The sequence below is a fragment of the Solea solea genome, chromosome 4, assembly GCF_958295425.1.
Source record: "Solea solea chromosome 4, fSolSol10.1, whole genome shotgun sequence".
In the NCBI taxonomy this organism is placed as follows: domain Eukaryota; kingdom Metazoa; phylum Chordata; class Actinopteri; order Pleuronectiformes; family Soleidae; genus Solea; species Solea solea.
Window position 1 is genome coordinate 7,274,611 of NC_081137.1, and position 16,948 is coordinate 7,291,558.

The 16,948-nt window shown below is 45.4% G+C and overlaps 1 protein-coding gene across 5 annotated transcripts in view; it reads right to left on the reverse strand.

The window, feature by feature from the left end:
- The window catches only part of LOC131458309 (cell adhesion molecule DSCAML1-like), a 50,550-nt gene that overhangs the window by 9,356 nt on the left and 24,246 nt on the right, over window positions 1–16,948 (reverse strand). For 2 of the 5 annotated variants that reach the window (XM_058627313.1, XM_058627312.1), the window contains exons 4-20: window positions 12,907–13,053; window positions 12,538–12,816; window positions 11,237–11,512; window positions 10,721–11,017; window positions 9,972–10,244; window positions 8,754–9,038; window positions 8,498–8,617; window positions 8,235–8,411; window positions 7,457–7,656; window positions 7,208–7,304; window positions 6,984–7,112; window positions 6,725–6,892; window positions 6,566–6,636; window positions 5,853–6,093; window positions 4,601–4,747; window positions 3,768–3,923; window positions 1,727–1,866 (exon numbers count right to left, since the gene is read on the reverse strand). In XM_058627313.1, the coding sequence (XP_058483296.1) occupies window positions 1,727–1,866; window positions 3,768–3,923; window positions 4,601–4,747; window positions 5,853–6,093; window positions 6,566–6,636; window positions 6,725–6,892; window positions 6,984–7,112; window positions 7,208–7,304; window positions 7,457–7,656; window positions 8,235–8,411; window positions 8,498–8,617; window positions 8,754–9,038; window positions 9,972–10,244; window positions 10,721–11,017; window positions 11,237–11,512; window positions 12,538–12,816; window positions 12,907–13,053 (3,203 nt within the window). Of the gene's footprint in view, window positions 1–1,726; window positions 1,867–3,767; window positions 3,924–4,561; window positions 4,748–5,852; window positions 6,094–6,565; window positions 6,637–6,724; window positions 6,893–6,983; window positions 7,113–7,207; window positions 7,305–7,456; window positions 7,657–8,234; window positions 8,412–8,497; window positions 8,618–8,753; window positions 9,039–9,971; window positions 10,245–10,720; window positions 11,018–11,236; window positions 11,513–12,537; window positions 12,817–12,906; window positions 13,054–16,948 lie in introns of those variants that run through there. The other 3 variants (XM_058627311.1, XM_058627314.1, XM_058627315.1) reach the window with 2 other exon arrangements.

Genomic DNA, 16,948 nt, shown 5'->3' on the forward strand with positions numbered 1-16,948 from the left:
CACATTTTTTCAGAGATTTATTTTGCTTTTTGCTTTTCTATCTGTTGCTTTTTTTTCTTACATTTTACTGCCTTTAGCTGACCTCAAAAAACACCTATTGTGAATATTCAGTAGCCTATTTCATGAATGAATTAAATGATTTAAATGATTCAGTGTGATTTGGAAAAAAAAAATGCTTCAGATATTACAGTAAGAACAACTGCAACATAAAAACATAAATTAAAATACGCTCAATAACTAATAATACTAATTCATTCCAGAAGGTCTTATATTTCCTGTCTGTGTAGAAGCAGATCTATTTACTGCATTTATAACATAAAACTTGTGCTTGCAATACTGGATTTAACGTGTTCCTGTGAATATTTTCCCAACACGTACATCACTGAGAAGGTGTTCACACGTTCACCTGCGCGCACACACACACACACACGCACACACACACACACTGTTTCCTCTAAAGCCGAGCCTCTGTTATATCTTTAATCTGTTCATATCTCAATGTTCATCTTCAGTTCCTTTACCATTTGCTTTTACCTCTTTCCCGCTCCCTCTCTGTCTCGCTCAGTGAGGAGGAGAGGATGGAGAGACAGAGGGAGGGAGGGTGTGTGTGTGTGTGTGTGTGTGTGTGTGTGTGCAGGGGCTTCAGTCAAACATTCCTCCAACATAGCGGTAGTGTTGTGGTGATCCAGGGAGTGATACAGGGAGATAATGAAAAGACGGACAAAAGCACTCTCATCTTGATGTGACTGATACCCTCCTCTGCTCCTCCCTTTTCCCTGCCTGTCTCTCACTCTCTCCCCCTTTACCTCTCCCCTCATCCCTCTCTCTTTTTTTTTTCTTCCTAATTTCCCCTCGGTCTCTCCCTGCTTCTAATGGTGTGTCTCGTTTTCTCTCTCAACCTCCTTTCCCCCTCCCTCCCTCCCTCCCTCCCCCCTTCCCTCCCCGTCTGTGCTCATTTACATGGTACTCATGCACAGAGAGGGAGGAGAATTTGTGAATAATAAGAAAGTGAGATTCTAGCCTGATATCAGATTTCGCCGTGTGCTGCTTCTTTTTTTTTTGCGGTTGTACACGATCTAAACGCCACAACCCGAAATGCCACACATATGTGTATAAATAGAAGATCCCAAAATGTGATGTCTGTGTGTGTCTGTGTGTGTGTCTCTGATGCGGCAGTGTGCATGTGTGAGCTTGCTCTCTGCCTCATTTGCATATCTACGTCTCATCACGTTGCCAAGACAACCTCATCTGTTCATCTGGGAGGGCAGGAAATAAAGCGATGGTGCAAACACAGTCAGTCAAACACACACACACACACACACACACACAGGTTCCAATTAGTAGGAGTGGTTAGAAATCAGCTGTTTTAATGGGTTGATTCTTTTTTTTTTTAAGTTCATAAACGTGTTGCTTTTCATTCACCTGAAACCTTTTGTATTAGCCACTTATTAGTCTCTCTCTCCCTCTGGGTTAGGGTTTCTTCTTAGGACACTGCATTATCTCGATTATCTCTATTTGGGCCTAAAAAAGCATTATCCCTTACCTTAAGCACACTCATTTAACCTTAACCTTAAATTGACCATAATTCACTCCTTAGCCCTAAATGTAACTATTTACTCAGAAATGATTAGGACCAGGTTTTGGTCTCGTGAGAAGGCCAGTGTTTATACCAGAGAACGTCCTCATCAGTTAAGAAAAACACGATCACACAAAGAGACATACTTACTGGTTGTCCCGAGTTTGGACTGGAGCAGTAGATGGTGTACTTGCGGATGACACCATTTGGTTTGTGAGGAGGTAACCAGGACACAACTACACTATTTGGGGACGAGGGAACTGCCTTGATGCCGGCTGGCGGACCAGGAACTGGGAAAAACAAAACAAAAACACAAGAACATCAGCATGGAGAGCATAAATATATTGATGTGCTTCGGTGTGTGAGTGTTTTTGTTTGCACACACACACACACACACACACACACACACACACACACTGGTTGTGGGATGCCTATTAAAGTAAGCAGGCTTGTTTTCAGATTGGTGGTCTTATCCTGTGCTAAGCCGCTCTGGGAGGACTTGGAAGAACTCCCTTTGGGTGGCTGACATATGTTCATTTAGACACTGGTCAGCATTTCTGACACTGTGACACCCAGTATTCTCTTTAACTGCCACAAACAGATTAGACACTCGTGTCTGATCCTCTACTTGCCACTTCAGCGCGACACTGGGAACCACTTCATAATCTTATTACAGGCTAAATGCGCAAAAAGGGGTTCAAAATGGACGCACACTTTACCAAAACACCGGGACACTGGGATCTTTCAAAGGTGAACAACAATGCTTTTTTCCACATTGGCCTCACAGCGTGGGGTTCTCAGTGTCAAGTCTATTCACTCAGCACATAAATATAACTTGTGTCTGAAAGCGGGCCTCATCTGGGGTCTATAGAAGTGTAAAACCCAGCCCAATAAAGGAATCTATTCATTTTTTTTTTTGTAAGTGAGGCCCACCCCTGATCACCGGGCCAGTCCATGGCCTCGAATTCCCTCACCCCACACGTCACATGATCAGGAATAAAAACAAAACACTCAGTCAGGATATATATGTGTGTAAAAGGGAGGCACGAATGAAAGAACGGTGAGAATCACAGGTTCCCGGGGGAGAGATGACGGTGGTGGCGGCAGTGCAGGGGAGAAGAATAGGCCTTCATCATTATCATAACTGGACCTCCATATCAAAGTAGGCGTGGCAGTGGGAGGAGGGAAAGTTAAGTCCCATCTGGTGCCCAAAATCTGCCCCAAAAAATTGCTGACAGTCTGTCTGTGAAGCCAGCGCAGTGCCAGTGATGATGAGGAGGAGGAGGGGCAGGGTGGTGCTGAGCGAACAGCCCCGCCTACACGAATAAATTATGCACTGGCGTGCCAGGCACGAGGAGATATTTCACAGTAATGGGCCGATACACTTTTGAGCTATGACATCTCTGTGTTGTCTTTTTTTTACGCCTTATTAATTGAGTCAGCCGCGAATAGGCCGTGCAATCGCCTCTCTATCTTTTCATCTTCAAACCCGCAGGCCCCACCGCCACCCCTTCCTTTATAAAGAGACATGGATCTGGCTGTAATCCCGCCTCCAATGGTGTAAGCACAAAATTAATTCTCTCTAATCCAAGAGGAGTTAATCCTCCTGCCTATGGCAACAAGGCTGGTGGAAAAAGGTGCCGGCGCAGGCTGATGCCTGACTCTTGGTTGTTATATAGTCCCAAAGAGCACCCCTCCTCTCCCCTCAATGTCTTCCTCCAGCCTCCCTCAGCTCAACCAAAGCCTCTTAATTCTCATTAGCACTGCTAATGGAGGTTCCCAGCATAAATGAGCTTTTGTCATGGGCTTGAGATGCAGCCGAGCACCCCCTTTTTTTCGGTCTTTCACCTCTCCCTATATAAATTAAAGCTCCAGTGCGTAACTTTTCCGGGTTTTTGGTGTCGATGTTATTATTCTGCGTCCGTTTGATCTCTGTGAACAACACTTTAATGCCGTCTTGACATATAACAAATGACTTCCTGTGTACAGTGCGAGTGTGTACGCACAAGATCTAAATATTGTGCGTTGTGTGTATGTGATAGGCTTAATTAACTCATTGTGAAAATGATAGATATTTGTTTCTAATCAAAAGTTCTGCATTACATTTTTTTAAATGAATAAACGCTGACATCTTTTTATGCACAGGCCTGTTTGTGTGTGTGTGTGTGTGTGTGTGTGCGTGTGTACTTACGGTCCTCACGGGTTTGGATATACAGGACATTGCTGCGGACCCCGTCTCCAGCTTGTGTGTAGGCCAGCACCTGCACGCTGTAGTTGGTGAACTTCTCCAGCCCTCGCAGCTCCACCTGCTCTCGCATCGTGGTGATATTCTGCATCTCTCCCCATTCTGAAGGATAGCGTGTGCAGAATGAGTATGAGAGTGGTGCAGGTGAGCAAACACAGACCAACTCCTGCTTTGTTAAAATGCCTTACGGGAAATGTGATTACTGCCCGGATTACTGAGCAGTAGTTGTTTTCCGAGAAGCGGGATTATCAGAACCAAAAAGTAATAAATAATTGTGGGTTTCTGCATTTCATTGCCCTCAAAACATGTTGCTAATGCAGCCGAGTTGATATAAACGTCTATGAGGCAGGGTTGGACTGTCACGGGACCACCATGAGATACAGCTCAGTCCAGTTTGGTATGCTACGTAATTATTTGTGTTTCGACTGTAAAAAGTTGTGACCATCCATCTTTTTTTGGCATTTTACTTAATTATTAATGTATGTAGATAACGTACACGCCCCACTCTGCATACTGAACTGAACTGTAGCACTTGGTGGAATTGGGAATCATCACACTCACAGTGCAGTACAGTAATCACACTGGAGTTACCGATCTATTACAAAAAGAGACATAGGAACTGGAAGTGCTCACATGGGAAAGGTTGGACACACATTTACACATTCAGGTGCACAACACTGACAGATAGGAGGATGGTGGTGGGAGGTGGGAAGGTTTAGAATGAGATAGGTGATAATTACTCTGCATTGGCCACTGGGTCTGGCCCCCACAGCACCCACCTCCGTCAGGGAAGAGGGACCAAAACACGACCCGGTAGCCTTTCAGCACGCCGTGCAGCGTCAGCCGCGGAGGCTCCGCCCACGTGATCACCGCCTCGTCCGACGTCACCGAGATGGCTCGCACGTTCTGCGGAGGCTCGCTCGGCACTGGGGAGAGAGAGCAGGTGGGGAGCGTCAGTGCTGCGAGACTTTCGTGTCTTGTATTGAATAATTCCCACCAGTCAAAAATCCCTGGTTGTTGCTGTCGCTAAGAAGATCTGACTGATTTAGAATAGTGGCTGAGGCGCTGATAATTAATGACTACTCAACAACACAACCCACAGGCAGTCTCTGCTGAAATAAATCAGTCAAACAAGCTCAAATTAGCTCTCAATGGCTCCTTGTTCACTGCTAGCTTTTAGAGCAGGGAGGAAGGAGGAGAGGAGGTGTGGAGGGGGGTTGGGGTGAGGGGGGATGTGCGCCGAGAGAGTGCAACATGAATAGCAAAACAGCCACACCTTACAGAGTTAACATGCAGATGAGGTGGGTGAAGTAAAAACCGAGATGTGGAGGTTAAAATCGGAAAGGAAGACAAAGTTCATCTTTCTAGCCGTTTGCAGATTTTGGGAGCGGCGCCACTCTAAGCAATCACTGTTACTGGCATAATGACGTCCATCCCTTCTGACATACTAACACTGAGGGTTTGAAGAGATACACGAGAATAAAGATGCAAAGTACACAAAGGAAAGATGAGCAGGAAAACCAGTGAAGGAAGAGGAGGAGGAAGCCTGGGCAGGCATTCAGAGAGTAACGGGGTTCCTTGTTCCTCTCCCTCTGTACTAGCCTAATGAGGGTGCTAATTAAAGTTACAAAAAAAAGTGCTGAAATTTAATTTCTTCCATTTTGTTTGAGCATGTGTGTCTGTATGTTGGTCTGTAAAAATCCGTGTCCTCCATTGGACTCAATTTCACTATTTTATTTACACAAATTGTGCAGCACGACTTGACTGTAAATAGATTTAAGTCCCCACAACATGAGGAATACGTGGAACACACACACACACACACACAAACACAATTTATATATAATGAGGACACATCATTGACATAATGCATTCCTTAGCCTAACCCTACAACCAGGTCTTAAACCCCGAAAAGCCCTTTAAAGAGCCAAAATGTCCTCACTCCGTATGGTTTATATGATTTGTTGGTCCCCACACAGCCACAAGTACAAGAACACGCACGCACACATTTTCCCATCTACTGGCTCTTACCGTCCTCCAGTGTTGTAGCATTGATCTCAGTACTGGAGGGTCCAGTCCCTGCTCTGTTGAAGGCCTGGACCACTACCCCGTACTGGGCAAACTTCTTCAGGTTATCCAAGGTGTACACTTCACTGTCCCCTGTCGCTTTCATCTCCACTATGCTGTACTGCCCGTTGCTGCCCGGGCCGTTCTCTCGGTAGCCGATCTGGTAGCCTCGGATCACGCCGTTCTGCAGCTCCTTCTTGGGGGCCTGGGGGATGTGCAGTTATAGACGTTATAAGACAGCAGTGCACTTAAGACGCTTTGAAATCACCGTGCAACACGGCAACTGGTTGAGTTATTTGGCAATAATGTACAGGGGTAGTGGAAATTGACGATGAGGCATTAAATGTGTGCATTACCATGCATAGCCGTTAACTACACGTGTGTCTTTTTGGTGACTTCCCTTCACAGAGTACAACTAAAAGCACAGACATATAATATTTGATTCATCAGCCGTTCACTTGGTTGCTCGTGGTGTTTAATGGCAGTTGCTATACATAATGTTGCATTACTGCCTTGCTTTGGATTAATTATCCATCCATCCTCTTCTTCTACGGTGTTTCATGGCAGTTAACATCCGCTGTGTTGCATTACTGCCCTTTCCTGGATTTAATTATCCATCCATCTTTCTTTTCTTGGTGGTTTCATGGCATTTGAAAGAAAGACAGTCGTGAGCTCACCCTCCATGTAACCCGTATGCTTTGAGACGTCATCGGCTGGAGGATGACGTCCATTGGCGGCCCGTCAGGTGCTGTTGATGGCAAACGTCAGAATCAGAGTGTCACTATGCTGCTCTATGAAAAAGAATAAAAAAAGTAAGGCTGAATAAGGGCACTTACGCGCTTCTTCAGTACTGATTGTGAGCTCTTTGCTGGGGAGGCTGCGGCCAATCTTGTTGTAGCTGTACATGCGTATGCTGTAAACGCAGGCCGGGTGCAGCTCCACAATGTTGGCTTGGTTGTTAGTGGGGGAGATGTTCCTGGTTGTGTACATGTGATCCCAGGAGTCTGTACAAAAACAAACAAAATCAGATTTTCTGATCATGCATCTTATTAAAAACCCAACATGTGCTGTGATGTTTATATCTACGATACCAACCTGACTTGTTCTTGTACTCGATGTCATAACTGGTGATGATGCTGTTCCCATCAAACCTTTGGATCCAGCGCAGGTTCATGCTCCTGTCTTTCACCTCCCTCACTTCCAGCTCTGGAGGATCTGGTGGCTCTAACGTGTGTGATGGAGAAAGACAAGGTGAGGGCTTATTCGGTGATCATGTCTATAGCTTGAGTAAACTAGGCTGTACATCTTGTATAAGACACCTTGCACAGTGAGCTGGATGAGGCCTCGACCCTCTCCGTAGGAGTTGATGGCGTGGCAGGAGAAGAAGACAGAATCTCCTCGCTCGGCTGGATTCAACTGTGACCAAAAACAAACAGAATACACAGAGAATATAAGGAAATAGAGTACATTTACATTGATATTAAGGAACTTTTATTAAGGAACGTTTATTTTACAGGAATAAGACCTGAGAGTTCAGGGTTAGCTCAGTGTTGTCGTCTGACTCTCACCTTTAGAGTTGAAATGACTTCGTCCCCCTTCTTGTTGATGGTGATGGAGTAACGCGGGTTCCTCTCCGCGTCGATGACGGTGTCCCCTCTCTCCCAGCGAATGATGATGGGCTGCTCGCCGCGCGCCGTGCAGTTCAGCTCCTTGGTCTGGCCCTTTCTCGCCATGGTGGTGTTGGGGTGGCTGGTGATCATCGCAGGGACTGAGCGGAATCACAGACACATGTCAGTGTGACGGATACTATTACAGGGAGTAATGAGATGAAGGAAGAGCGATGTGGTATTGGAAACCGGGGACATATTATGGATATATAGACATCTCTGTTTCTGCCATTGGTTCTCCATTTTCATTTCACGCTTCAAGCCCCACTGGCCTCTTATCCTGCCTCCTCCCTGCCTTTCTGCCTTCTTCTGTTTTTTTTTTCACACCCCTGCTTTTCTTCCTCTCGTCATTTCCTCAGACACGGGGTTATTGATTGAAGGGGTTCCTGTGGTTTTGTTTTCATCACTAATTCATCAGCCCCTGTTCCCCCACCAAATATTCAGGAGTGCACAGACAGGCGGCCAGAACACGTCAATCAATATCAAAAGATAGCCATAGATGGGAATGCGCAGGACAGACAAGATTTTGTTATGTTTGGCGTCGGCCGCAGTAGCCCGGGGGGCAAAAGTGCATCTTACAGGAGCTGATCCCGCTCCTAAAAACTAAGACTTCTCTCTGTACACACTCGAGCTCGGAGATGTGGTTATCAAAGGAAGTGAGTGAATGATTGACACTTACTCTTGACAGTGAGGATCATGCTTTTACTGATGTCTGAGCCCACGCCGTTGGACGCCTGACACAGGTAGTACCCTCGGTCATCCTCAAGAACATGTCGGATGAGCAGAGAGCCGTTTGACATGATCTGGATCCGGCCGGTTAGAGGAACTGGGTGGTACTGCTGAGGGTTTCCTACACCTGCAGCGGCACGACACAAAGCAAACGCACAGATGAGTCCTCGGCCGTGTCATCCTGCGCTGTTGATATTGTGTGAATGATTTTACCTTTGGCATGTTTCCACATGACTTTGGGAGGCGGGTAACCCTCCACAGAGCAGTTGAGAACGCCTGCTTTCCCGTAGATGCAGTCCTGGTTGTTGGGCTGCACCACAAAACGTGGCGGTACTGAGAAACCAAAAGATGCACTGGCATTAAATATTAAAATAACTAAAGCAGAAACATACGGGGGGGGGGGACTGACGTGTTCCTGAACTCATCACATTTTATCTGACATAAATCAGAATCACTGCTCATTTCTCACCAGTCACAATCAACTGTCTTTCCCAGCTGACGGTGGCAGCGGCGTTGCTGGCGATGCAGGTGTAGTTTCCATTGTGCTTCAGTGTCACCTTGGATATTTGCAGGGAGCTCATGAACTCTTTGGTCTCGATTGCAACGCCAGAGGCGGAGCCTGGCACGATGAGCTGGCCATCTTTGTGCCAGGTGATGCGTATGGGCATGTCCCCAGATGACACCACACAGGCAATGTACATGAGCTTCCCCACTGAGGTAGAGGGGATATCAAAGGGCTGGATGAGCGGCGGAACTGCGGAGAGAGGACGAGTACAGCGAGTCAGTGGAACAGAGGAAGTGAGTGGCACTGTGGCCATTTGGAGCGACGCTAAGAAAGAGACGGGGAACGACAGAGAGAAGGTCATTGGCCGATGAGACCCTCTTCCCCCCCCCCCCCCCCCACCCCTCAGCCCCCCCATCTCCTGTACCCATAATAGCTGCTCTGGTTGGAGTCCAATTGGCAGGAGGAAGTCATTGCGTTGCCATAGTAATGAGGGCTGCGGTGGGGGTACTACAGCTGAGACATCTGGGGGATTTAATCTAGGCTTCATTATTATTCATCTAATTAAATCAGAGGCACACTCACACGTAGGCACATGCACACTCACTTAAACACCTCTGCAGCTGCCCTGCTGCCATCATGACCCAACTCACGGAGGAAACCAAACACAGACGAGCCTCGGCGACGCAAGGAAAAAAATGTCTCATTGTGATGTTTCTGACGGATATTGTGGCTGCTATTTTGTCCTCTGACGTTTGGGTCAATCGTCACTATATTATATTTACGATATAAAGACGCATTTCTCCAACGATGATAACTCCACCAATTCATTCCAAAACCCGTGTATCGCATTTTTATTTGTTACAGAACAACTGAAAGTAGAATACATGGGTCTTTGTGATTTGTTCATTGCGCTCATTTTGATCTGGAAACCATTAATTGTTCAGCCCTTTATAGACAAACCATAAATCTGTAAGACACCATCTACCTCTTTCTTCAGTCGTATGTGGGATACATATTGGGAAATATTTGACATAATTGTAATTCTTATTAGGAATAACCTGTTTGGAGAAAGTAAGATGAAGCTCTCATCAAGATTTGTATGGAATAGATACATTTTTAGCCAAAAAAATATTTCTTAGTGCAGATTTATCCGTTTGAATCCCCTTTTCTCTTCACTCTTACCTTTGACAGTTACATGGACGGTCTGGTTGATTGACACCTGGGGCTGGATCAGGACGCTACATAAGTAGGTGCCCTCATCTGCGCCCTTCTGCACGTCCGTCAGCCGCAGCGTACCATTCTCAAACAACACTTGACGGTGATTATCCGGCAGCTGCATGCCGTCCTTTAGCCACTTGATGGAGTAATACGGGTAACCAATCACACGGCACGTTATGTAGGTGTTCCTGCCTGCCACTGCGGTGATGTCGCGCATGGGTCTAATTCGAGGTGGACCTGGAGACACAGGGAAGAGAGGGGGGTGGGGGTGGGGGTGGGGATGGAGAGAGAAAGAGAGAGAGAGAGAGAGAGGTCGGAGAGGAGGAGCGGATGAGGTGAGGAAGGTCATGGCAGAGTAAGGGAGCGGCCGCGGAGACGGGAGGTGAAGAGATAAAGGTTGAGGGATAGAGTGATCGGGGCAAGTTGACAGGTGGAGAGGGAGGTTAGTTGTGCTCCCTTTACTGCAACCTGAGTGTTGATATTTGTTGATTATCAATATACTGACTACATCAGTGTATCTTTAAAAGATAAGGATAGATAGATAGATAGATAGATAGATAGATAGATAGATAGATAGATAGATAGATAGATAGACAGATAGATAGATAGATAGATAGATAGATAGATAGATAGATAGATAGATATTAATAGCCCCTGTGTGTTTATATGGAGTCAGGTGTAGAGTGCATTTATATTGAAAAGCAGACAGGCACCTCTTACGTTTATGCGCGCTTGGTACTCTGCGCTACCGGCCGAGTTGCGTGCAACGCAGCGATACACTCCTCCATCTCGTATGAGCGGGCTGCTGACGTTGACGTGCGACACCGTCAGCCCGTCCGACAGCGTGTACTGGCTGGTCTTGTAGGTGGAGTCTCGCACCACGGGCTCGTCGTCCAGCGTCCAGGTGATGGAGGGAGGCGGGGCTCCTTTGGCCGAACATTTGAGGGAGAAGGGCTCGCCGGGGTTCACCACCCGCTCGCTGAAGGAAGCCACAATACGAGGGGTACCATCTGCGGAAAAGACATGGATTGATGAAGAAGTTAAATAATTTGTTCTGTGGCAAAAATAATCCACGATGTCCTACTGATCATGTATGTTGAAGGGATTTGAACTAACAGTTTAAACAGGAGTAGAGCTTCAATTTTAAAGACCATAGTAACAGTGCTGTCATTAAAAACCTGCTGTGACTCTGATGATGTGTACTTCTTTGACCATCTCTGTCTACATACCCTCGAGCAGAATAATGGAAAAGTCCTGAGCAGTGAGACCCTTTCGGGAGGCGAAGCACTGGTAGGCCCCGGAGTGGAACTTCTGCGCTGCGGTGATCTGCAGCGTGTCGTTGTGTTGCCCCTGGATGGAGATGTGCTGGTCGGGGACGATGGGCTCGGTGTTTCTGTACCAGGAGATGGTGTATTCCGGAGAGCCCTCCACAGTGCAGGTGAAGAAGAGTGTGCTGCTGATGCCCGTTTTCAGATTCTTAGGGGACAAGGTCACTCGCAGAGGATCTGAGAGAAGGATCAAGGACGTCAGAAAACATGTCTGCATGTACGTTTAAACCAAGCACGTCTGGAGTTTGTATACCTGTATAACCACATTGTCTTTTTATTACTTCTTATTACTGATCATTATATTGGTGATTAATAACTTGTATGTTAAGGCTTTACAAATGAAAGGGCAAAAAAAACCCTGAATGATTTATTAATCAATATATAAACAAACATTTCTAGCCTTTTTTAAGGACTCTGAAATCGTATAGCTGGGGAGAAAGAGAGAGTACAATCAGCGGTGGTGACTCAATCAGTTTGACACACTCATTAAAAAAGCAGCTGGAGATATCTCTTCACATCTCTGTCCACCGTGGTGTGTGTGTGTGTGTGTGTGTGAGAGACACACACACACACACACACACACATGGATGTGTGTGCAAATGTCAGTGAGCAATAAGGCAGCTGGTGGTGTATGCTGGGGGGCAATGCTGTGCCTCCCCCCACCACCCTGTCAGAGTCACAGAGTGTGCTGCCATGATGTGCCCACTGGCAAAGCCGACCGCCTCTCTATTCTCTCCCTCTGTCTCGCCTTCCTCTGCTCTTTGTTTCTTTGTATCCACAACACAATGTACATTTGTCTCTGCCAGTCTTATTATCTTGTTATAACATTGTAGATAATGTCATTCCAGCACTGTCTGGCTGTCTGATCGCCCCCTCTGTGACCCCCGCGTCTTTATCTCCGTCTTCTTCACCCTCTCTTCTCCCTGACGGTGAGCGGTGCTGGCAGCCGGGTTATGGATTCAGTCCCGGCGAATTACCGCGCCGTCTCTGTTTCTGAGGCTTGATGTGACGGGGCATCGCGCGACACATCGCGCGCACACATTTGTTACTGACACACTCTAGGTGTGACTTTCTGTGTGCGCCTCGAACCAAAAAAAAAAAGGAAGACATTTTTATGAATCTGTCTGTCCACCAGGGTGACTCAGTGAAGAGACAGTGTGGGAGTCTGTCAGGATGTATTGCTAATGCGCGTGCTCACACACCTATAACGTGAAGCTGTCCAGACACCTCCTTTGAGCCAAAACTGTTTGTGACCTCGCAGGCGTAGCTGCCGCTGTCCTCTTGCCTCAGGTCGCTGATGGTCAACCCTGTCAAACGCCGTGTCCAGCGGGCATCTGAGGGCAGCGGGCGGCCATCCTTCAGCCAGCGCACGGTAGGGCTTGGGTAACCTCCCGCTGTGCAGGGAAGCTCAATGCTCTGGCCCGCGTACACCTCCCCTGCTTGGAAGCTGTCCAGGATGGTGGGCGAGGACTCGTTGGGGTCTAGTTGATGAAAGACATGATTCACTTTTGTCAAGACAGCAAGAAACATCGAAGGGGTGTGAATGAAGTGATAACAGAAAACCTGCTCACCCATCACGGAGAGCCTGGCGCCATTGCTTTGCCGCGTCTCGCCGCTGTACTTGTGTTTGGTGATGCAGCGGTACGTCGAGAGGGCGTCCTCCTTCTGAACGTCGGAGATGTAAAGCGCTCCGAAGGACGTGAGCGAGAACCTGTTACCTGAGGAACACACGTTTCAGCAGAGGGGACTGTTAACACCCCCAAAGGAAAACAAGAGAGAGATGATTACAGTACAAAGCTTTTGCGCTCATTGCAAAAACCATATTGTGCGCAGAGCAAACAGCAGCCGGAACAGTTGGCACTACCTGCCTGAAAACGCTCGCCTCCCGAAAACCTGGCACTGTTTCAAGGCTTTGAGGACACACAGCGGTCATTTACGCCACCCGTAGATGGAGCAGACAAAAGATTAATAGACCTTTTATGCACAATGTAAAACGCTTATGTGCCAAACTACCATCACCAAGCCATGGAAATGTTACTTTGCGCCCTCAAAAACTTCCAAATGTGGTAACCACAAGTGGAGATCATGACTAAAATAGGGCTGAATATCAAATCAAATATTGTGATCCCGATTTCATTCATTCACTCATTCGTTTTCTACCACAGGGTCACAGGGGGCGCTATAGCTTCAACACAAGATGAAGCGTCACCATACGGAATACCATCCAAATATTACTATACTCTAATGCAAAGACGAGAACTTACATATAGTGTCATATGTTATTCATTCATGTATTACGGTTTGATAAAATTGGCTTTACACAACATTAAACAATCAGAAAAAGAAAGACTAAACTTTACAAAACGGCAACATTGATCCCGTTGTGTTATTTGCTATTTGTTTTTCAGCTCTAACTAAGAGGTTTTTCTTACTGCAGTACAGTAGCAATATGTCATTTGTAATAGGGAAGTGAAATCATGGTAATACGTCTTCTTTTTATAGAAATAACCAAGTAATAGCCTGGTAAAAGCGATGGAAAAAATGTATGGGACATAAAGGAGGTCGGATTGACCACCTTATTACCTGGAAATGATCTCCTTTTACTCCACTATCACTGTTACCATTATAATTGACATGCAGCAGTTCCCTGGTGTCTTTCAGGATCAGAGAGACAAGCAAACAGGTAGATTTGTTGCATTCACACGCACCTGTGTTTAGCATTATCAACGTTTTGCCGGGGTCTTGCGTATGCGGCGGTGTTGAAGGTAGCAGTTACAGACTGTGTGTGTGTGTGCGCGCGCGTGTGCATGCACGGAATATAGTGTGTGACCTAAGAGGAGGCAAAGCCTGCAATTTGGCAGTAGCCTTTGTTTGCCCCCCAAAATGAAGCCTTTACAGGATAATCAGCACTTTAAGACTGCTACTCCCACAAAACCGACGCGTCGCCTGTCACAACACTCTGACAAAGGCCCACACACACACACACACACAGAGAGAGAGAGAGTCAGCTGGATCTGTCAAAGCCACACGTTCTGTCTTCAGTATACTGGGCTGAATTCATCCAATCTTCAGCCTCTGAAGCCACATGCGATACACAGTATATATACATGCACGTTTCCCCTCCCTGTCTGTCCAGTTTAATGCAGCGGTTTAACCTTCAGTCTATGTTTAGTCGACTCTTTGTGTGAAGCGCGCTGCCGCCTGTCTCACCCCCTGTTCCCCTCTGTTTTTCTCTCAGCTCTCTTGCTCTCGGTCTCTAAGCAAAGTGGCAGACAGAGTAAAATATTAATTACCAAATCACTGTGCTCCCTCAGCTTTTATTCATGCTGACTTGACTAGATAACAAGAAACAGAGTCAATGTGCATCTGCACCCACTCACACACACACACACACACACAGCTGCAGCAAAACATGCAGACGTGCATGCATGCAGGCACTCTGAATGGCAATATGGTGGAGCAGTTGGTGTTACATAATTATTTTTTCAACTCAGCCATCTTCATTTATTACTATAGTGTGTTGGTATCTCTATTGGGGAATATTCTGTACATTGTTTTTCTTTATTAAGTAATTGGTCGAGTTACTTCATAAATATTCATGTTTTTGTTTTTTTTAATTATCCTTTTCTGGAAAAGACATATGAACGTACAAATTGTACCATTGAATAAAAACCTGTGTTGACCAGGGATCAGATCTCTATCAACAGCTTAACAACTAAACTAACTACTAAAACTAATGTGAACACACGTTAGAAAGCAAAGCCATAAATAAATCACAATAAACTATAAATTAGTGGAGAAGCATTCACGGAAAATATGTTTTTAATCTCTATTTTAATCTCTGTTTTTAAGTGTATGATGAGGATAAGAAAGGGTTCTTGCTAAATGTGTTTTAAGTCACGCTCAAACTTTTAAGATACAAATAAAATGACGTATAAATGTCCATACAATTCAAGATCTTCAGATTTGTTTTCAATTTATAGGACTAAATATTGAATATACTGAAAAAGAGGCATTACTTAGACTAGTTGTACCGCATGTCCTCGGCGAACCTCTTACGTGTTTTCATTCATTTTATTTCTTTATTTTTTTTAATCCAACAAAACGCCTGCAGCCTCACAGTCATACAACAGACCAGACCTACTGCCACGATAAATTCCAAAGAGGAGGATAGAAAAGGAAAATAATGGATGTGTAAATATGTGTGAAAGAGAGAATAGGGGAAAAAATAAAGGCTTGACAGGGTCTATAAATAGGATATATACTGTAGCCTGTGTGGATATATACATATGTGTCTATATGTGTGTGTGTGTGTGAGTTAGTAGCAGCCTCATTTTCTCACATGCAAATGAAGGCGTCGGCGCAAAGATAACGAGGCCCATATTTCCACCTCCTCAGTGGGGCCATTATTTATTGATGTTCTGCATCTTTCTCCCTCCCTCCCTCGCACTCTCACGGTTTCTTCATCCTCTCCCTGTTGCTAGGGTCTTCTCGCTGCCACCCTGTTATGAATACAGCGTAGTTCCAGCAATTATTAAAGTGCAGCGTGTTTACAATCATCAAGGAAGGAACCGCAAAACCCTCTGTCGCGCAGAGTGAAATTAATGTTAAAAAAAATAAGGAAATCCCACTTTTCCCACTTTGTCGGCCTCTGTTTTAAGTTAAGTTAAGTTTAAGCTTAACTCCCCATTAGCAGTTCTATACAAAGTTCAGAAACTATAACCTGTACTCAATAGGAAACTAATTTCACTCTTGGAGGATAATCTGACCTACATGCTTCACAGGATTGTGTCCAACATCCCGCATCTCCCCGTGTGTAAGAGAAAACTAAAACCTAACCGCACAAATATTCTGCACTCAATGCTCCTCTTCCTATGGGAGTTCCCAGTATGGACCCTCATATATAATCAGTTTGGAAAAGGCTAATGAGCTATCAAATTCACAACCCTGTTTTCCTCCTGACGGATCACTACAATCTCATCCCTGGAGTCGTTCTTTCCTCCAACACTGTCGATGGTCAAAGGCAGGGGTTCCTTGCCTTGAAGGGGTTTCTCCAGTTTAAACTGTTCGAGTGCATTTTCACTGCTCATTATTGTGTCGGTGAACTAACACGAGGAGAACATGTGCCAAAGCAACGGAGGGTCAGAGGTTTCCCTCTTCCACAAGTGAAATAAAGTCAGAGACATTTCCGTTTAATCTAATTTACAGTATGTGCATGTTGATTTTTATGACACAATATAAAGGATTACACACTGGCCTGTGTGTGTTTTTTCCATTTGAAGAATACAAATGAAATCTTCATTCTCCATTTGTAATTAACAATTTCATTATTATGTATGTTCATTTCCATTACTGGGATAATTGGGAATGAATGCCAAATGAGGCACCTGCATCTTTCCAGGGCATTCATTACTTATAACATCCCAGTTTAGATTCTTGTCTCCACTTTAAAATGTTCACTAAAGATCAGGTTTAATTAGCAACATGAGTCATTTTTTTCATAACTTAAAACATTTTTGTCAAACTAAGTAATGTTATTATAATGATATTAACATGTTTCTGTAAGTTGAAAACATCAAGTAAAAGTATTTTTTAACATTAGTAACACATTTT